Source organism: Epinephelus moara, chromosome 13, assembly GCF_006386435.1.
Source record: "Epinephelus moara isolate mb chromosome 13, YSFRI_EMoa_1.0, whole genome shotgun sequence".
Classification (NCBI taxonomy): domain Eukaryota; kingdom Metazoa; phylum Chordata; class Actinopteri; order Perciformes; family Serranidae; genus Epinephelus; species Epinephelus moara.
This window is the reverse complement of record NC_065518.1, coordinates 6,992,825-7,012,886: the sequence shown is the minus strand read 5'-3', so window position 1 is coordinate 7,012,886 and position 20,062 is coordinate 6,992,825. Positions and strand designations below refer to the sequence as shown.

The 20,062-nt window shown below is 42.5% G+C and overlaps 1 protein-coding gene across 16 annotated transcripts in view; it reads left to right on the top strand.

Annotated features, from left to right (window-relative positions):
- Window positions 1-20,062, top strand: part of LOC126400323 (ankyrin-3-like) — a 236,498-nt gene that overhangs the window by 141,897 nt on the left and 74,539 nt on the right. For 9 of the 16 annotated variants that reach the window (XM_050060947.1, XM_050060941.1, XM_050060943.1 and 6 more), the window contains 15 exons: window positions 1,243-1,341; window positions 1,488-1,685; window positions 4,786-4,884; window positions 7,863-7,961; window positions 8,790-8,888; window positions 10,587-10,784; window positions 13,619-13,717; window positions 13,878-13,976; window positions 14,558-14,755; window positions 15,994-16,092; window positions 16,373-16,471; window positions 16,624-16,722; window positions 16,984-17,079; window positions 19,450-19,522; window positions 19,981-20,040. In XM_050060947.1, the coding sequence (XP_049916904.1) occupies window positions 1,243-1,341; window positions 1,488-1,685; window positions 4,786-4,884; window positions 7,863-7,961; window positions 8,790-8,888; window positions 10,587-10,784; window positions 13,619-13,717; window positions 13,878-13,976; window positions 14,558-14,755; window positions 15,994-16,092; window positions 16,373-16,471; window positions 16,624-16,722; window positions 16,984-17,079; window positions 19,450-19,522; window positions 19,981-20,040 (1,714 nt within the window). The remainder of the gene's footprint in view (window positions 1-1,242; window positions 1,342-1,487; window positions 1,686-4,785; window positions 4,885-7,862; window positions 7,962-8,789; window positions 8,889-10,586; window positions 10,785-13,618; window positions 13,718-13,877; window positions 13,977-14,557; window positions 14,756-15,993; window positions 16,093-16,372; window positions 16,472-16,623; window positions 16,723-16,983; window positions 17,080-19,449; window positions 19,523-19,980; window positions 20,041-20,062) is intronic. The other 7 variants (XM_050060950.1, XM_050060949.1, XM_050060948.1 and 4 more) reach the window with 2 other exon arrangements.

The following is a 20,062-nucleotide window of genomic DNA, read 5'->3' as shown; positions in this document are numbered from 1 at the left end:
CATTCAAAGTTTGCAATTTCAGTCGGTTGCTATAGCGCCCCCCTTTGGCCAATTGATGTAATATTGCTTCATTCACATCCTCCCATGACCCTCTACCACTGTGCCAAATTTCACATGGATTGACCAAGTCAGTGAGGAGAAAAACGTGGAACAGACACACAGACAGAGTTTTCTTCATATAGTAAGGTATCTTCTTCTTCTTCTCATTCAGTCGCAGTAGAAGGCGGTGTGATCAGTAACCTACAGTAACAGAGAGTGACAAAAGTTGGGGATTCACAAGCACTCGGAATGTTCGGCTAGCTGACCTTACATACCAGACACTTAAAAGAGTTGTTCAAAAAGATTTGTTCGTTAATTTTTGCCCATCACTACGCAGAAATTTGCAACACAGAACACCCACTCAGCACTGTCGCTAGCTACACCTGAACCCTGGGTGGTGGCTGTCTTTAAGAGTAAATCTGCTATTATTGCTAATTTTTCACCCTCAACCAGCTGAGCTTTCTTCGGTCTGATTCACGATCCATTTCCTTTTAGCCTTGCAATGCTGTTAAATTTCATACCTGCTCAGTTTCTGGTTTCCGCCATCGCTTGTCTTTTCCAATCGCGGGGATCATGGTGGAAAATTGAGCTTCATGCATGCAGTAAGTTTTTGAGTTAAAAATCGTTAAAGAAGAAATCATTATAATGTTTTTATGAATGCATTGATGATGGATGGGGGGATGATTCTGAGTGGCCCGTAGTCGTACAGGCCTTCTGGTATTTGCGTATTTTCCAGATGGCCAATCTGTCACTGTAAACATGCACACAGAAACCAACATTTTTTAATTGATGTAAATATTATTGTGCTGTACTTTTGTAAAGTTGGGTTGCAAAAGACAGATTGAATAAAGAATATTCCCGACTATAAATTTAAAACCTCCAATCTGCTTCATGCGTGCATCTGAGCAAAAGAACTCTCCAAAACACCAAGCTGAAGCCTGGTCCATTTATCTTCTGATACAGGCACATACAGTACCTGTAATATATCATCATCTCTAAGGTGTCAAACGCAGCTCCTTTTGTCCACCACTTTTTAGGTCAGGAATTTTCTCCACCTGTAGACGGACATTTAATCTTTCAAATGAAATTATCAATATCACTAAAATCACCCCACAGCTGTACTAACCTGGGATTCATTGCACTGCTGAGGGACAGTGCTGTTGATAGTTTGAGGTTCACTGTACCTGCTCTGTTTGTTCCCAGGACGGTCTGACTCCTCTGCACTGTGGAGCGAGGAGCGGACATGAGCAGGTGGTGGAGATGCTGCTGGACAGAGGAGCTCCAATACTGTCAAAGACAAAGGTACACCTCCAACCTTTATTCTCTTTATATTCTCGCACTTCTTCTCACTGCCGTATCTGCTCTAACAAACAAACAGTGAACATGAGTCCATTGTTCTGCTCATGTCTGCCCATCACAGCTTCTATTAACTTCCTTCCTCCCTCCAGAACGGTTTGTCTCCGCTCCACATGGCGACGCAGGGCGACCATCTCAACTGCGTCCAGCTGCTTCTGCACCACGAGGTGCCTGTGGACGATGTGACCAACGACTACCTGACGGCGCTGCACGTGGCTGCACACTGTGGGCACTACAAGGTGGCGAAGGTGATCGTGGACAAGAAGGCCAACCCCAACGCCAAGGCACTGGTGAGGATGAAAGCATGGAGGAGAAACAGCTGGTCCTTTGTAGCTGCAGACGTAGACTCAGCAATCTGTTATAATGTGTGGAAAGAAAGAGGAGGGAGGTTAAAATCAAACAGTTACTTAGTCTGATCGAGAGACGCAGAAAGTTTAAGGAAAATGAGACATGAGGCAAAGAGAGAAGGAAATAAGGTGGCGTAAGGATAGACACGTACAGTGAGGTAACAGCTGCTGATGAGGTGAAGTCTCACCCACCCTGTCAAACTTTTTGCTGGATATTTGCTGGATAAGGTTTATGGAGACTGATGGTTAGACTTTTGTAGTCTGTAAGGACTTCTTATTGTCCATTTCGTCCTTTTTTGAGAGGTGAAAAGAAAATCACAGTTTTATACAGCAGTGTGGCGTGAGAAGAGCCTCATTCTAAGTATTTCCTGTTTAATTAAACAGATTGTATTTCTTTCTCACCATGAATTAGCCTGGATTTGGTCTGGAGCGTCTAAAGCCCTGTTTCCACCAAATACTTTGGGCATGGTACCTTTGGAACCAAAAGTAACCCTTCAGACATGGTACCTAGACCCTACACAGTACCCTTAAATGTGGGCGGGGTTGTTGTCACTCACTGCTTCGTCAAGCACTCGCTTTATTTCCTCATTCCTGGTGACACAGATGGAAGTCTGCACCTTGTTTATCGTCCACAGAACGAGGCTGCACGCCGACATTTTCAGAACAAAATGAAACAGGCTGCAGTGAGAGTCTCTCTCCATGGGATATTTAAAAATAGCAGGTTTGTGCATTTAGTCCTTCTCAGGCAAGCTCAGGGGTTTAGTGTTGCTGGAGCCCACAGGAACGACGCTCCACCAAGTGAGGATTAGAATATATGCAGTTCACATAACCAGGTCAAAATTAATATATATAAAAGCTTGAAGATCCACTCATTACTTAGAGAGACAGTAAAAACTAAAGTGTTGGTCAGAGTTGTCACAGTGAAATTTAAGGTGTGTTGATGGATTCATGTCGTCAACTCATACACTGAGTAACATTACAAGTTAACATTCCACCTTAAAAGTTGGTGGCAGTCGGCCCAGTGAATTAACTTTGTAAAACATCCTTTATAGTTTACTAATAAAACTCTCCACAGTATGAACAGTGGTTACATGAGCCTCAAAACCAGACACAACTCAGCCCTGAGCAGAGTGACCGTCCTCTACTGACCAATCAGACTGCAGTGTTCACAGCTCCACCTTTTAGTACCAGATCTGTGTGCTAGGTACCCCAACAGAGGGGGGACCAAACATGGGGACAGTACGGAACGGTTCCATTGGTACCATCCACAACTTTTCACAGTGGGAATTTAAAAAAAAAACGCACTGAACTGAACCGTACTGCTTGGTGGAAACAGGGCTTCAGTTCATGTTTGATTTCCCAAGGGGTGCTGTCAACGGCCGTACATGGATAGACCTACAACCAATCAGAGCAAGGAAAGCTGACACAGCGCCGAGCAACAGACAAATGTAAACAGACTACGGTGTGCAGAGATGAGCTATGATAGAGTACCGTCAATATATCTGTGAAGTGTTCAGTGTGTTTTGCCATCAGAATTTGAAAACAGAAAGTTCCACATCAGCTGCAGCCATCTCTCTTCACTAAGCTAGGTTTATGTTGTCATTTACCAGACATGAGGGCGCACAAGCCAAAAATGACTTCATCACTCTTGTTGCGTTAGGCGCAAAGCTCCACAAGTTGTAAGTCATCGTTTTAAACGCATGGATGTATGAAAGTTGCTCAGTGGTGCACGACGCCAGAAAAGCTTCCAAGTATATAATTACCCAGATCCCTTGCATCGCTGGGCCCACAGAGCAGGCACACTAGAGACTGCCGCCTGCCGAGCAGCTACTTCCGGTTCAGCGTTCTGCTAACTTAAATGGAGATAATAGACTTTTAAAATGTTATCGGACCAAATAGATCAAATCTAGATAATTTCGTGGGGGGTGTGAGGCTCAAAAGAAAAAGTATCAACTACTTGGTACCATGTCTGAAGGGTTACTTTTGGTTCCAAAGGTGCCATACTGAAAGTGTTTGTTGGAAACAGGGCTTATGAGGACAGAGTACAGAAGACTATTCAATCTCTCTGTGTGTGTCCTCACGTTGTGCTCATGTAGCTTTGTAGAAATGTTTCCAGGTCCGACCTTGTAAGATTGACTTTAACAGAAAAGTTTAAAGGGACTTTACAGAGGAGAGTAATTGAAAAGCATTTATATTTTCTCCAGAGTTGAAGTGTAGAATAGATGAATTTGAGCTGAAGCTGCAGCGTTGCAAAGAGTTGTGTCCGTCGTGTGGAGGTGTTGCAGTCAGGTCCTGATGATTTAACCTCCCAACCCACCAAATATGTCTTCCTTCCTTTCAAGTCTTTCATCTCCTCTCTTCCTCTTCTCTTTCCTTTCTCCTTCACCTCCCTCGTTATTTCTACACCGTGTTTGTTGACGACAAAAAGAGAGAAAGTAGGGATTTTAATGGAGAGGAGAGGACACAGGAAGGAAATGAATGAAGGAAGCAGACAAGGAGACTTAACTTTAAACCTGGGCCAGTGTCTCGGTGTAAGACAACCATCTCTGTTCTGTAATGGGAGAAGTCTGGGTGTGGTTAGAGCAGTGGGACTTTATAGCCAGAGAGAATGAGAAGGGAAAAAAAGGACACGGAGAGGAAAATGAAGTCATAGGATCGAGCCAGAAACCTCAAAGTGGAGCGAGTCAGAGACGCAGGGAGGGAGGGAGGGAGGGGGCAGAGTGGACGTGTTGGCGAGGGAAGAGTGAGTTGTAAAGAAAAGTATCTATTTCAGTACAGCATACTTTTTTCTTTACAGCTCAGAGTCGAGTCAATTATTTCCACACATGCTTGTCTGGTTTGCATGCAGCGGGTGAGAGGAGAAAAAGTGAAAGAAAGAAAGAGGGGAAAGTAAAGAAGGTCCCGCTCTGCACTGTGTTTTCCATTCGCTGCTCCAGACTTATCTTCTGCCAGCTCAGCACAGACCTGCAGAGACACACAGGGAAGTTTGGGGACTATTTTTACTCCTGAAAATGTTTTTGTTTTGATTGTTTGTGTTTGTTAGAATGGTTTCACTCCCCTGCACATCGCCTGCAAGAAAAACAGAGTCAAGGTGATGGAGCTGCTTCTGAAGCATGGAGCGTCGATACAGGCGGTCACTGAGGTAGGTGTAGAGAGTGTGTGTGTGTGTGTGTGTAATGAGATTTTACAGCAATAAAAAAAATAAAGATAATGAAAATAAATGCAGAGTTTTATAATAATTCACCCGCAGTGAGAAAAGTCACCGAGTATACTCAGTAACTGTACTTACATGCTGTTTCAACAAACTTGTACTTCACTTGTGTGTTTAAATCGCCTGCTACTTAAACTCTGCCACATTTCAGAGGAAAATTCAGCTATTCTAGCACACGCTGCACGTATTTTTCATCCACCATGGGTTCCTTAAAGTTTTATTTTCTTCATAAAGAATCTGACATTCCTGTGAGATGATTTAAATTCTTTAAATAGACCGGACGTGTCTTGAATGAGATAACGTTTTTCAAGCGCAGCAATCTCATGTTCTGTCTTCTGTTAAAACAGCAGCGGGCAACTTGCAGCTCCGGAGTCACATGCGGCTCTTTAGACCCTCTCCAGTGGCTCCCTGTGGCGGTTATTTTTTTAACACTCAGATTTTCTTTTGTCAGTGTTGTAGGCCTAAAGTGATTACTGCATTCTACAGTTGTAAAAATGTGTAGCCTGTACATTGAATTAAAAATGTTCTAAGGTTTTATCAACTAAAATGTGCGTCATACATCTACTGTGGTTCGCCTGGAGTCCCTCTAGGATAGGCTAGCTATAGTCTCTATATACAGACTCTACATTCAGTGAATGTAGAGTCTGTAGGCAAACCCCGGAGATCTTGCCTCCGGAAGAAGAGCGGAAGAGCCCTGGTTTCTGGTTGTAGTTCTGTTTGTAGTCCATGTAATACTGATCAATCACGTTTGAGCAGTTGTTGCCAGGTTAAACGGTCCGTGCGGTGAACTAACAAGGCGGAACATAATTGCCGTCACTGCAAACTCTGAATCCATCGCAATGGTTCAGCATTTTTTACTTATATATGAACGGAAGTCGGAAATGGAAATTCGCCTCCTCAAACTGGAATGCCAAAAAATCGGGGGTCTGCCCCCAGAGGCTATATCGCCGCCTGCCGGAAGTCAGACGCTGAATACAGCCGATGGGTTCAGAGAATAGGCTAGCTATGGAAACTAGAGATGTACCGATACCACTTTTTCCTTCCCGATACCAATTCCGATCCCTGAACCTTATGTATCTGCCGATACCGAGTACCAATCCGATACCAGCGCATAAAATAAAAATGGATGGGATATGAATTGTTGTATGTCTCAACTCCTAAAACTCTATGTAAAATATTAGGAAATAAATACATAATAGTAGAATGAATGCCATAAAACTTTTTTTTTATCATTATTATTATCCAGTGTTGACACAGATCAAGACACAGGTTAAAGTGCAGCCACACAATTTGGTAAAAAAGAGGCTACAGTCGAATGCTTTTTAAACTCTGCTCCGTTTCCGTTTCGTTTGCCTGTAGCGTGCGTATGCGTAATGACGTGAGGCATTACATGGTATTGGATTGGTCATAGGCTGTACTCGCTGATACCCGACACCACATTTTAGGCAGTATCGGAGGCATTTCCAATACTGGTATCGGTATAACTCTAATGGAAACCAAATCCAAAAATGGAAAAGTCTTGTAAGAAAATAGATGATTTAATAATATGTGGAAAGATTAATATGCTTTCACCACCAATGCTGTAAAGTTGAAGATAATTACAAAAATCCCACTGCAGAGTCGCCATCTTGTAGTAAATCATATTAATGACTGTTCATTTAGACTTACTAGTAATATTGATGGGCTAATTTAGACTTAATACACTTTAATCAAATATGTTTTGCAGCTCCAGACAGATTTTTTCTTATTGTTTGCCCAATAATAGCTCTTTTAATAGTAAAGGTTGCCGACCCCTGCTTTAAAAGAATGCTCAACCTGCAGATTGACCATTTGTGTATCAGTTACTCACCATGTGTTACCTTGAGTGTTTCTCGCACACCTCCACGGTGAACGAAGAATCCAAAAAAAGGCAAACAGTCTTCATCAATTGAAGTCAAAGGGGTCAGCAAAACTCTGTCAAAACATTCATTTGAATGCAAACTCTCACACAACTCTTGCAGTAAAAATCCAAGTCTCATGTATTCGCTCGTTTGTAGTATATGCTAATAATGTGGTCATATGAAGTTAAAATCAGCTACACCAGCTTTAATTGTAAATATCTGCTTCTGTGTTAATGCATTGTCGATAATACTGTTAGTCAGAATGCAGGACTTTTACTCACGACTGAGTATTGTCACACTGCTATTGATTCTCACACTAGGGCTGCCCCCTCGACTAGGAATTTTCCTAGTCGACCAATAGTCGTCATTCAGGGCCATTAGTCGACTAGTCTCCTGCATGTTTCTGATATGAATGTAATTATTAAATGATGTATTTTGGTGGTTTGAGTTGAAGGTGTGAGAAAGAATAGTATCAGTAACATTGTTAACACTGTGCTACATTACAGAGAAATACAAAACCGTACTAATGAACCTTCATTAATATAGGCCTATATTTTATCTACAAGTGCACGTCACACACTGAGCGAGCCGCCTGTTAATGACGCTGTGGGCTAATGGGCATGTAGCTACTTCCATGTTTCAGATGATACGTCATGTTTGTAGTCGACCAATGAAGATGAGTTTACATATCACCTTGGGTTCGTCCTTCACCTTCTCAAAATGATCCCACACTTTGGATTTCCTGCCCGACATGTTATTAACTAGCCTGTGGAATAACCGCAGGTACCAGCCCTGGAAATTAACCTGACTCCTGTCTGACTGCTGAGCGTGGTCACTTCCTGTGTCTGTCCTTTCAAATTAAAGTCCCACATGGTCCAGTCATATAGGTTTTGATTTATTTTGACAAGGCGCAGCTCCTCATAGAGTTCCATGTTTGTTTATAAGCAATAGGTTTGTGATTTTACACAGTTATTATTATTATTAATTAATGAATATCCCCTCTCCTCTGTGTGTCTCTTCCCCGTACAGTCCGGTCTGACTCCGATCCATGTTGCAGCATTTATGGGACACGACAACATCGTGCACCAGCTGATCAGCCACGGGGCTTCCCCCAACACGAGCAATGTGGTGAGTTCTGTCTCCTCTTTGTTTCGGTCTCCCTCGAGTCCTTCTTGTCCCCCCCTAAAGGACATTTTCAGTCTCTCTCCTGTAAAGCACAGCGTGTGAAAGTAGATAAGAACAATAAATGTATTCAAGTGCTGCACTTATATCTGAGCCCCTGTGCAGCACTTTGTGTCTGAATGGTGCTTAGAAATAAACTTGCCCTGACTTAAATTCATCAGGAGGCCATAAACATGAGTCCAAATCATATTTTGATACCTAAATGAGGATGATGTGTTACAGAAGATTTCACAGACAGAGACAGACTGATACAGTCAAACACAGAGAGTGCTGCCATCGGAGCAGACAGCAGAGAAAACCTCTGTCGCCCAGGAAGGAGAGGAAGTCTATTAATGCCATGTGTACGTACGGAGAGGACTCATAAACACTCCTCTATAGGAGCTACGAGCTCTTACTCTTAGATTAAAGGAGGAAGAGGAGGAAAAGAGACAGAGAGGGGAAGGTGGAGGACGAGTTGAAAGAGAAAGAAGTGAGGAGCAAACAGAGAGGGGAAACAGAGCTGCACGTTCAACTCTTCAACCCCAACTATTTGGTCGCCCACGCCGTGTCTGTGGCCAGGTTACCGTAGAAACGGAGCATTATGGGACGTCATTATGGTGAGATGGGTGTGGAGAGGAAGGGGGTCTCCTTCTCTCTCTCCATCTCTGTGTCCCATTAAAACAGAAAGAGAGTTTACATGAGGAGGGAGGGCAGAGAGGAAACAAAACTTTGGATCAACTATCAACCCCTTGTTCTGTGTGTGTGTGTGTGTGTGTGTGTGTGTGTGTGTTGCAGAGAGGGGAGACGGCGCTCCACATGGCAGCGAGAGCCGGACAGTCAAACGTGGTCCGATATCTGATCCAGAACGGAGCACGAGTCGATGCCAAGGCCAAGGTAGACCACATGACTTCAGGGAATTATCATCTGTCTAAACAGTGTTTGAATGTAACTAAGTACATTTACTCAAGGACAAGCACTACTTTGCTGAACGTGTTCCAGAGCTGCAACGATAAATTAGTACATCATGAGAACCATATGAAATTGTTCACTGCATGTTTCAGAAATGCTGCTGAAACGTGTCGCACTCACTAAATAAAAGAAGTATTTTTTGAAAACAGTATTCTTAAGGAAAGAAAATCTGGGGAAAATGTGCCTGATGATTAAAAAACAACATTTTCATTGGGTGAATGCAATTACATAAAATAATAATAAATATAATAATAAGTGTAACTGGCTTGTATTACTGGTGCTGACTAGTTAGGGACAGTACACATTTAATTTAATTTAATTTAATTTAATTTTATTTAATTTTATTTAATTTTATTTTATTTTATTTTGTTCTATTTTATTTTTATTCTATTATATTATTTTATTTTTTATTATATTATTTTATTTTATTTTATTTCTTATTATATTATTTTATTTTTTATTATGTTATTTTATTTCTTATCATATTATTTTATTTTTGTGTAGTTTAGTTTAGCTCGGCCATTTTCCAAATTATAAAACTCAAATGCTCTGGTAGATAGACAATGAATAAACATTAAGTTAATGCTTTCTTTTTTTAGCACTGAAAAAAAAAAAAAAAAGATACAAAAAAAGGTGTAGGCTGAAGCCTTACCTTATTACACCTACCCACTTAACAGTAGTATTGCTACTTTTACTTAAGTTAAAGATCTGGAGCCAGTTGCTTAAAACACCTTAAGTTTTCTCCATAAGTATGACACTTGATACTTAATTTCCCTGAAGCCGAGGGACTTACTGAAGGGTGTTGCACAGAATCCCTTAATTTCCTGAGTAAAGTAGAAATGTTAAGGCATTTAAAAAGAGTTCACAGTGGTAAAATACTAGTGTCCATAATAACCATTTGTCTGCTTTCGCTTGAGCTTGTGATACCTGAAGTCTTTTGTGCAACGGTGTAACTAACTTTAAGGGATTCCTTAAGTATAAGACCAAGATAGGAAGAAAACCTTAAATACTTAAGTGAACACTTTAAGGAAACCTGAAGGAAAAGATGTGTTTTGTGCAACTGATTTCATTCTAAGAAAGCCTTAACATGGACTTTAAGGAAAATCTTAACTTAAGGTATTTTGTGTAACCAGCCCATGAGTACTTCTTCCACCTCTGCTTCTAAACACATTGAGCCCATTTTGAGCCACAACAGCAAAGCCTCTACTCAACATATCAGATATACTTATCAGCAATTTTTATTTCAAGTTGTGTAAATATTTTAAATTGATTTACTTTTATTATCCGATTCGACACTTAAGTCCAGTGACATTTCCTCCTCAGCTGCTGTGTCGTCTTTATCAGTTTAAATTGCTTGTTTGTTTGGGAGTGTTCTAAGATTTCCTCTGTCTGAGTGGATGTGGTTACAGAGATCAGATCATTACTTAGAGTTTAGAGCTGGATTTTAACTTGTCAGTGTCACTGCAGTGTAGCCTTGCTTCTTCTTACTTCCTGTTTTGCTCAGTGTCGGGTATTTCACCTTCACCTATGATGTCACTGCCTGTTGTAGGTTTTGTTTTGCGTTTTTCTTTTCGTAGAAACTAATAAAAATTTAAAAAATGTTTGTTTGTTTGTTGTCACCAGGACGACCAGACTCCGCTGCACATCTCAAGCCGTCTCGGAAAGCAGGACATCGTCCAGCAGCTGCTGGCAAACGGAGCGTGCCCGGACGCCACGACCAGCTCTGGATACACACCTTTACACCTGGCTGCCAGGGAGGGACACCGAGACGTGGCCTCGGCGCTGCTGGAGCACGGAGCCAGTCTGGGCATCATCACCAAGGTAAACCTGACGTGTGGAGACGGATACTTATCAGACATTCACTGCTACACACACTGAACCTACTGCTCCAAAAACACATTAAAGAAACTTAGACTGAGGAAGTCAGTTACAGTTGAGAGTCTGTGAGTGAGCTGGGTCAGGATAACTTCTCGAGTCTGGGAACTGTTCCTGGAGAGATTTTCTTTGTGTGTCTCATTTCCTCACTCACATCCATTTAAACTGCAGCAGAGCGTTTGATGGGCACGGCGTCGACACTGAGGAAAGTCCCTCAACTCTAAATATAGTCAAACAGAGGAGATGTTTCCAGGTGACTTTCAGCCATGACTTCATACTCGCAACAACAACAAAGCAACAGTTTCTGCTTGTGAAACTTTTGTACTAAATCTCTGAAGATCCTTTGTTGGGTTCCACCAATGAATTTACAAACAATTAGGACAAAGACTCAAATTTCAGTCTCGTGTGTGTGAATATATGCGGCAAAAAAGCGAAGTCATTTCTTTTCAGAACAGCTTTCGCACCAATCACATTGTGCAGCACAACAATAACATGGAGGCTCCGTAGTCCGAACCAAGATGGCAAACTTTACTACTTCTCTCAACCTTGACAAAAGCAGTGCTTACCAGATCCACTCCTTCCATCTTACCTTTCACAATAAAAGCCCTACATAAATGCTGTGTATCTGTCAGACGCTGCTCTGGGTCAATAGGATCCTGGTAGTTGTTGCAAATTCTCATCACTGCTGGTATGAATAGTTTAGATGCAAAATATTCTCAAGCAGTCATGTCGCTTTTCCTGTGTTGTTAATTCGTCATTCCCCTGGTGTGTAAAGGCCACACACAGTTGTGTGTGTTGGTGGACGGCTGCTAATGACTCAGTAAAGTGAACAACTCTGATAGTGTGTCTCAAATCACATACTCACGTTAGTACACTTCCATGTAGTATATGCACTATGTACTTATTGCCGTAGTGCGCTAATTTCGACAGGGTAGTATAGTCTCAAACCAAACACAGCCGTTAGCTAGATAGCAAACTAGCATTAGCATTAGCATTTGCGTTATCGTTCACGGTACCAAATCATTACAGACTGCTAAATTAACCCAATAAACATACTGCTGGCTTATACCCAACAACAGTATAGTGCTGCTTAGTGGGCCATTTCCAGTTTGAGAAGTGGTCCCTCCCCTTCCGCTACGTAGCCAAGATGGTGACCATTGAAGGCAAGAAGTGTCCATAGTTCCACACTCAACTTCTTGACCGTTTTGAGTGCACCATCCGGGTACTCATAGTGCACTGCATTTTTCCATACTTCTCAGTGTGAACGCACTTATGCACTCAAAATATTAGCACGAGTCTTAGCAGGTATCATGTTTATACCTTAGCTACCATCTTAGTTTAGCATGTTAGCATGCTAACATTTGTCATCCTCCAGTTTAGTTTTGCAGGTATTTGGTCATAAACTGAAGTTTTTGACAAACCGTCCAGTCCACCCAACTATTGGAAGAATCACCAAAGTCACCAGAGCTCATCATCTAGGAGCCACAAATGTCTGCATGAGTTAAATCCATCCAGTCACTGTGGAGATATGTCACAGAATAAGTGAAAACTTTAACCTGCTGGTGATGTTAGAGGAATCGTCAGGGGATCACCGAGGTTACCAGGACTCATGAATGTCTTCAGGAAATTTCGTGCCGATTCGTCCAATAGTTGTTGAGATATTTTCAGTCTGGACCAAAGTGTCTGACGTCCCCAGAGCCATGTCGTTAGCATGCTTATCCTACCTATAAGTAGATATAACTCAACCCGTCTGTAATGACTGTAATACCCGCAATCAAATTATAGATTGTATTTCGATAAAATCTTTCCGTGTCACCTGAAAGTTGCCACATGACACAAAATGATCCTGACACACTAATGTACTGTAGAATGTGATCACATTTAATATGGGTGATCACCTCAAAGTGTTTCAGCATCTTGTCAGCTATGTGCGTCGTACGTCGACGGCCTGGTGCCTTCTCCTAAAATTTGCTTAATCTCAATAGCGATGGCTACGCTTGAGTCTCCTTTGTGAGGCTAGCTATTGATTCCAAATCGGAAAAAGGAAAATGTCTCAGATCATTAATAGCCACTGCAGAGAAGTTACTGATATCTGTCTGATATTAAACAAGCAGTTGTAGTGAGAGGCCACTGCTTTTCAAGGTGACTGGAAGGGTGTTCGCCAGACCTGCATTGATCACCAGTACAGGTCAGTGAAGGTCATAGACGACTTAACTCCACATCTCAGGATTGATGAAGCACAAATGTGGGCGACAGTCCAAACATTACAGTGAGGTTGAATATAATCAAGTTTCAGTAAATCAAGACAAGCATGATTATAGATCACTCGCCCATCCTTCACCTCCACATTCACATTGTTCAGGGACCTTGAACCAGGGAGCCAGTCTGGATCCTGTCGAGTCCTGTAACTCTGACAACACACACACGTTTACACTGAAACAGAGCTGGTCGATGTGCCTCTGTTGCCTCATAGCTGAAGAATCTGATGTAACACATGCAACACACATCCCACTCACACCCCGAGCCCCTTTTTTAATTTCATCATTTTTAAGCACCAAATAATGAGTTCCCCATGTTGTGTTGTGTCATGACATAACCCTGCAAATGACCCAATTACAGCCGATTAAACACATATGGTTTTGTGGAGCAGACATGTGTAGAGATTAAGTCATGAGAGAGCCGTAAGAAACCATTAACGGGAGGGAATTTAACAACCGGAGTACAAGTCGGATTAGATTCTGTAATAAATTTTTTTGTCCTGTCGCTGTGTGTCTCTGCAGAAGGGCTTCACTCCTCTGCACGTGGCTGCAAAGTACGGGAAGATCGAGGTCGCCAACCTGCTGCTGCAGAAGAACGCTCCGGCCGACGCTGCGGGGAAGGTAACGTTGGTGTCCGAGAGACTGATGGTTGAAGAGAGACACAGCACAGTTAATAATCTTATCTGCAACACACACACACAGACATGTCAAAGTATTCTCCTCATCACCACACTGCACTGTCTCTACGTCACCATCTAACAATCCTTGTGTGTGCACCCAGAGTGGACTAACTCCACTGCATGTGGCGGCGCACTATGATAACCAGAAGGTGGCGCTGCTCTTGCTCAACCAGGGAGCTTCTCCGCATGCAGCTGCGAAGGTAAGAGTCCATCACAGTGAGTTAGACCGAATGTTCCTTAATGCACTGATGCACCAGAACCTCTCTCCCACTCTCTCTGGCTCTGGGTGAAAGCAGGCTGACCTAGTTTCAGTCACCCACATGCAATTACACCGTGTACTATAGCTGAGCGAAGCTGATTGGCCGCTTGGATCCACTCTAACAGCATCTACCCAGAAAGAGCTGCCACTGGAATTAGCCAGGCCCCAGTAACTAGTCTGTGTTTTCAGGCAGTGACAGTGAATCTCCTGCCACCAAAGCTTTACTGGGTCCAGTCAGATGTCTCAGAGGACTAATCCATATCTTTAAATGGTCTCTCAGGTTGTAGAAAGGCCTCTTTACACATAGATGTTACTCTGTATGAAGGTTTGTTGTGCACACGGAGAATAAAATGCTGTGCAACTGTTCAACCAGACTGACAACTGAAAGAGCAAAAACACCTCTGAGTAACAGCTGAATAAGAACAGAAGAAATCATTAGTCGTTGGTAAAAGAAACAGGAAGCGTCTCATCAAAGTGTCTGCACATTTAAAAATAAACAATCTTCTGTTTCTTTGTCCCCAGAACGGTTATACTCCGCTCCACATCGCAGCTAAGAAGAACCAGATGGAGATCACCACCACGTTACTGGAGTACGGCGCCACCACCAACACGGTGACACGTCAGGGGATCACGCCTCTGCATCTGGCGGCACAGGAAGGCAACGTGGACATAGTGACGCTGCTGCTGGCTCGAGACGCTCAGATAAACACGGGCAATAAGGTACGACGTCTGTACGGGTGCGTGGGTTTTAGAAGCAGACATGGGAGTAATATTTATGGTGGTTTTTCTGTGCGTTCTATAAACTTGTTTTTAATGGCTCGGACCTTGCTTCAAAACCTCAAAGAATATAAAAAAAATAATTTGAGATTTAAAAAATTCTGCATTTTTTACAAACAGCAAGACCTCCTTGATTTTTTGTTCAATAGCAAAAAAATAATATTTGAGAGTAAAAAAAAAGTTTTTGAGAGTTTTTTTTTCTGGGAAATCATTTTTTAAATCTCAAATTATTTTTTTTATATTCTATGACAAAATACTTTCTCTCAAAACTTCTTTTAGTCTCAAATATTATTATTTTTTGCTATCAGTGTGAAAACTTTTTCTCTCAAATATTTTTTTTCTCTCAAACATTTTTTTCTCTCATATCATTTATTTTCTCGCATGTAATAAAGACACAAATCTAACTCCAGACTTCGGCAAGTTGTGGAAAACAATTTGTTTCTGTACGATCGGAATGTAGGCTATACAAACAACAGATGGTTGGAGTAGCGTACACTCGGTTGAACACAGCGTCAAAATATTTAAACAAATCGACTTACCCGAACAAAATCGATCAGAACTAGAAGACGTCGTAGGCGCCTCCTGTTTTCAGCATTTCTTCTCCGTTGATTCATCAGACGGAGAAGAATAAACATAGCACACACCACAACACAAGCACTGGAGCCGGCATTTTCATTGCGTCGCTACTACACGTGACGTATGCCTGCACATCGGTCACGCCAATTTGCAGGAAGTGGTGTCTGATATCTTAGGGAAAGATCTCTACCCTAATATTTCTCACTTCCCTCATCAAGGGTTATCTCGCAAATGAGGGCACTCAATACCAAGTGGAAGATTTAAGGGGTAGAAATGGGATTGGGCCTAACTTTGGTTGACTGTTAGGGGGCAGCCCTAGTACTTACTGATGTCGTAGAACAAAACGTGGAAGTCTCATAACCGTGTGTTAACCACAGACCTTACTTCAGTCATCGAACCAAAAAAACCCCAATGATTTCTGAGACGAGAGAACCAGGAGTGCTAAAATGCTAACTCATTTCAGGGTTTTATGACTCAGTCCTGCAGCAGTTTATTGGTCACCACAATGCACAGACTTCTGGATTAGAGTGTACTGTATTCAACACCTTTTCATCACTCCATCTGTCTCAGTCTGTATATCTAACTGTCTGTCTGTGTGTCCTCAGTCTGGTCTGACTCCGCTCCACCTGGCTGCTCAGGAGGATAAAGTCAACGTTGCTGAGGTGTTAGTCAATCAGGGAGCAACTATAGACCCAGAGACCAAGGTAACGCTGCAAGTGTCTTCTTGTCCTTTTGCTCAAGTGATTAAATATAAAAATATTCACTGCTTCTTAAATTTGAGGATTTGCTGATTTTCCCTGATTTACACTGCTGTCATTAGAATATCTTTGGGTTTTGGACTTTTGGTTGAACAAGACATGTCATCTGAGGATGTCGCTGAGAAGTATTGTAGTATAATACATTATAGTAATGGATTACATTTCCCTTGGGGGATCATTAAAGTATTTCTGATTCTGATTCCAAAATGATTTTCTGTACCATCAGCTGGGATACACTCCTCTCCATGTGGCCTGTCACTATGGCAATGTGAAGATGGTCAATTTCCTGCTGAAAAACCAGGCGAGGGTCAACGCCAAGACCAAGGTAACCATTCAGTGTGTGTGTGTGTGTGTTTATTCCTTTAACTGTGAGCAGAAGAGATTTGAGCTGTGTCATATTCTCAGACAGACTGTGTACGACTGTGGGAGCAGATTAAATGTATTTAACTCTCACCTTTTTATTTCCCTCCTCTGCAGAACGGTTACACTCCTCTCCATCAGGCTGCGCAGCAGGGACACACACACATCATCAACTTGCTGCTACATCACGGAGCATCGCCTAACGAACTCACAGCTGTCAGTACACACACACACACTCGGATATTTTCAGTTTGTAGCTTGTAATCTGTTCTCTTTTTCCAAATTCTACCAAAAGTACCAAATACTTTGTACTCGTCTAAACACAGTGAATAAGGCATCAAAAAGCTTCGATGATCATGGTTTTAGTCGACACTCTAGTCCTTGTCAAGTTGATCAAAAGAAGAGCAGTAGTTCTGATTACCTCGTACTGTTTCCATCCAGTCACTCACCTCTGTTTTGTTGTGTTTTTTTGTCCAGAATGGGAACAGCGCTCTGTCCATCGCCAGGAGGCTCGGCTACATCTCTGTAGTTGACACACTCAAAGTGGTGACAGAGGAAACTCTGACGACTCAGGTATGCATGTGCTTCTGAGAGTTTGTATTTGAACATATCATGCGTGGGCCTGGTTCACTGAAATTTATTTAGATCTTTTGTGATTTAAAACACTGGCTTTAGAAATTTTTCTTATTTTATTTTCTAGTAATGTTAACTTCCATCCGAATTCTTTTTATATACAACACACTGAAAAATGTCCACATGAACTTTCCATAAATTCTCAAATAGCAGCTGAGGTCGTGATTTAAAACAGTATTTTTTTTGTTTTAGAGATTGGGTCTTTGTGCCTACTTTTGGCACAAATGTCCAGGTGCTGTCAGGTTGAAGATGTTTGTGAAGCATCCACATGTTAGAATTTGTAGTTTCTGTACAGCAACACCGTATTTAAAGGATCGTCTACAGTCATAGCTACACATGAGTTCGTACAGACATGGATGTAAGCTGTAACTGCAACGTTCAGGCTCATGGAAGTATACAAACATGAGGCGGTAATTCTTGTTTTGTTCTTATTTTGCTGTGTTAGGGATGTTTCTTAGCGGGGCACTAAGGTGAGGTTGGTCCTTTTAAAATATTAGTGACCAGGTGCCAAACTATAAGCAGCACACACCCAAGAGGAAAGTATTAAAACTGCAGACAAAGCACTGAAAAAACGCACATATAGCGAGGCAAAACGCCAAACTCTTAAAGCTCATTTCAAAATGAGAGTTAATCAGGGGATGGCTTTCACCATCCATCCATCCATCTATCCATCCATCCATCCATCCATCCATTCATCCATCCATCCATCCATCCATCCATTTTCATCCGCTTATCTAAAGCTGGGTCGTGGGGGCGGCAGGCCAAGCAAAGCACCCCAGATGTCCCTCTCCCCAGCAACACTTTCCAGCTCCTCCTGGGGGCCCCAAGGTGTTCCCAGGCCAGATGAGATATGTAATCCCTCCGGCGTGTTCTGGGTCTGCCCCGGAGCCTCCTACCAGTGGGACGTACCTGGAACACCTCCAGCGGGTGGCGCCCAGGAGGATCCTGATCAGATGCTGAACCACCTCAACTGACCCCTTTCAACATGAAGGAGCAGCGGCTCTACTCCGAGCTCCCTCTGGATGTCTGAGCTCCTCACCCTATCTCTAAGGCTGAGCCCAGCCACCCCACGGAGGAAACTCATTTTGGCCGCTTGTATCCACGACCTCATTCTTTCGGTCACTACCCAGAGCTCATGACTATAGGTGAGAGCTGGGACATAGATGGACCGGTAAATCGAAAGCTTCGCCTTCTGGCTCAGCTCTCTCTTCACCATGATGGTCTGGTGCAGCGCCCGCATCACTGTAGATGCCGCACCGACCCGTCGATCCATCTCAAACATTCTACCTTCACTCATGAACAAGACCCCGAGGTACTTGAACTCCCTCACTTGAGGCAGTAACATCTCCCAACCCAGAGGGGGCAATCCACCAGTTTCGCCAGAGAACCATGGCCTCAGACTTGGAGGTGCTGACTCTCTCCCAGCTGCTTCACACTCGGCTGCAAACCGCCCCAGTGCCTGCTGGAGGTCATGGTGTGATGAAGCAAACAGAGCCACATCATCTGCGTAAAGCAGAGACACAATTCTGAGGTCCCCAAACCCGACCGTTTCCTCCCCTTCTTAGTCATTAGGTCAAGGTCCACACTGTTTAATATTCTTAGCGTCACACTTGTGTTTGGCCATGTCGCTGAGCTAGTTTGTCAAGCTGTTAGTCACTCACTCTACAGCAGGAAACAGCCCTTAAAAATAAAAGCTCTGTGTTGGAAAGTCACTGCTGAATGGACCTGCGACCCCACTTTTGGACCACGACCAACCAGTTAGGAACCACTGGTGTACGTTAAAGTTTTTTAAGTTTATATATAACTTGTTTTTTATCATATGTCTCCCTGTTTTCAGATCTGCTTATTCTGTCAATGCCTAGTTGTTAGAAATGCTCTCACTAATTACTTGCACTCAGTTCTAGTTTGCCTTTCTAAATTAAGCTGGTGTCGAGGAGACTACCTGCAGTATTGCTTCACAATAAAAGCCTCCCAGTGGCTCAAAGGGCACAGACCCTCTCCTTCCTGGTAGGTTTTAATACGAAACATCTGTGTTGGATTGTAATTTCACGGTAGCTTAAAACAGATTTTAAAAAAATAAACGTCAAAGTGGAAGCAATTGGAAGTAATGAATGAAAGCAGTGTTTAACAGAGAAACTGTAAAGTTCTACTGACTGGATAATTATTGTGGAAATTTGCCATGTGAGCCATTAAAGTCCAGATGATTCCACTCCTCCATCTTTGTTTCTGTTCATGCTGGTCATTATGTGAACAATTGCTTTCTAGCGTTCTGTGATCATTGACTGATTCGGTGGTGTTTCTGTGTGACAGACGGTGATAGAGAAGCACAAGATGAACGTCCCAGAGACCATGAACGAGGTGCTGGACATGTCCGACGACGAAGGTAAAGATTCACTTCACATCTTATTGATGTTAAAATCAGTTTAACTTTAAATCCATCAGATTGTTCTCCTCACACAACCTGTCCTCGTCACTAAATCCTGGAGAGACGTCTGTAAAATCTCAGGTTGAGTCATATTTGGCTTTTGGGGCTGGAATAGCATGAGATCCCTGTGCTCCTGTGGTTGCCAAATTTCCCCACTGTTGTCATGGAAACAGTTATTTTGTTGTTGCTGCTGAGCTTTTTTATTTCCCGTCATTAACTTATTTCATCATTTGACATTTTAGCTTCAATCATGATTTAAGCCTTTCTTTCCAAAGTGACACATCCAGCCTCCGAACGATTATTCATTCATCAGTTATTAATTCTTTCTTTGCCTTTAATTTTGTTATAAATATGATTTTTCCATATTTTTGGTTCCCTTTTTTTCTCTAACCCTCTCCTCCATCCCAATCACACAGTCTGTAAAGCCAATGTCCCCGAAATGATCACAGAGGACTATATATCTGATGTGGAAGAAGGTATTTTTCATCTTTCTTCATT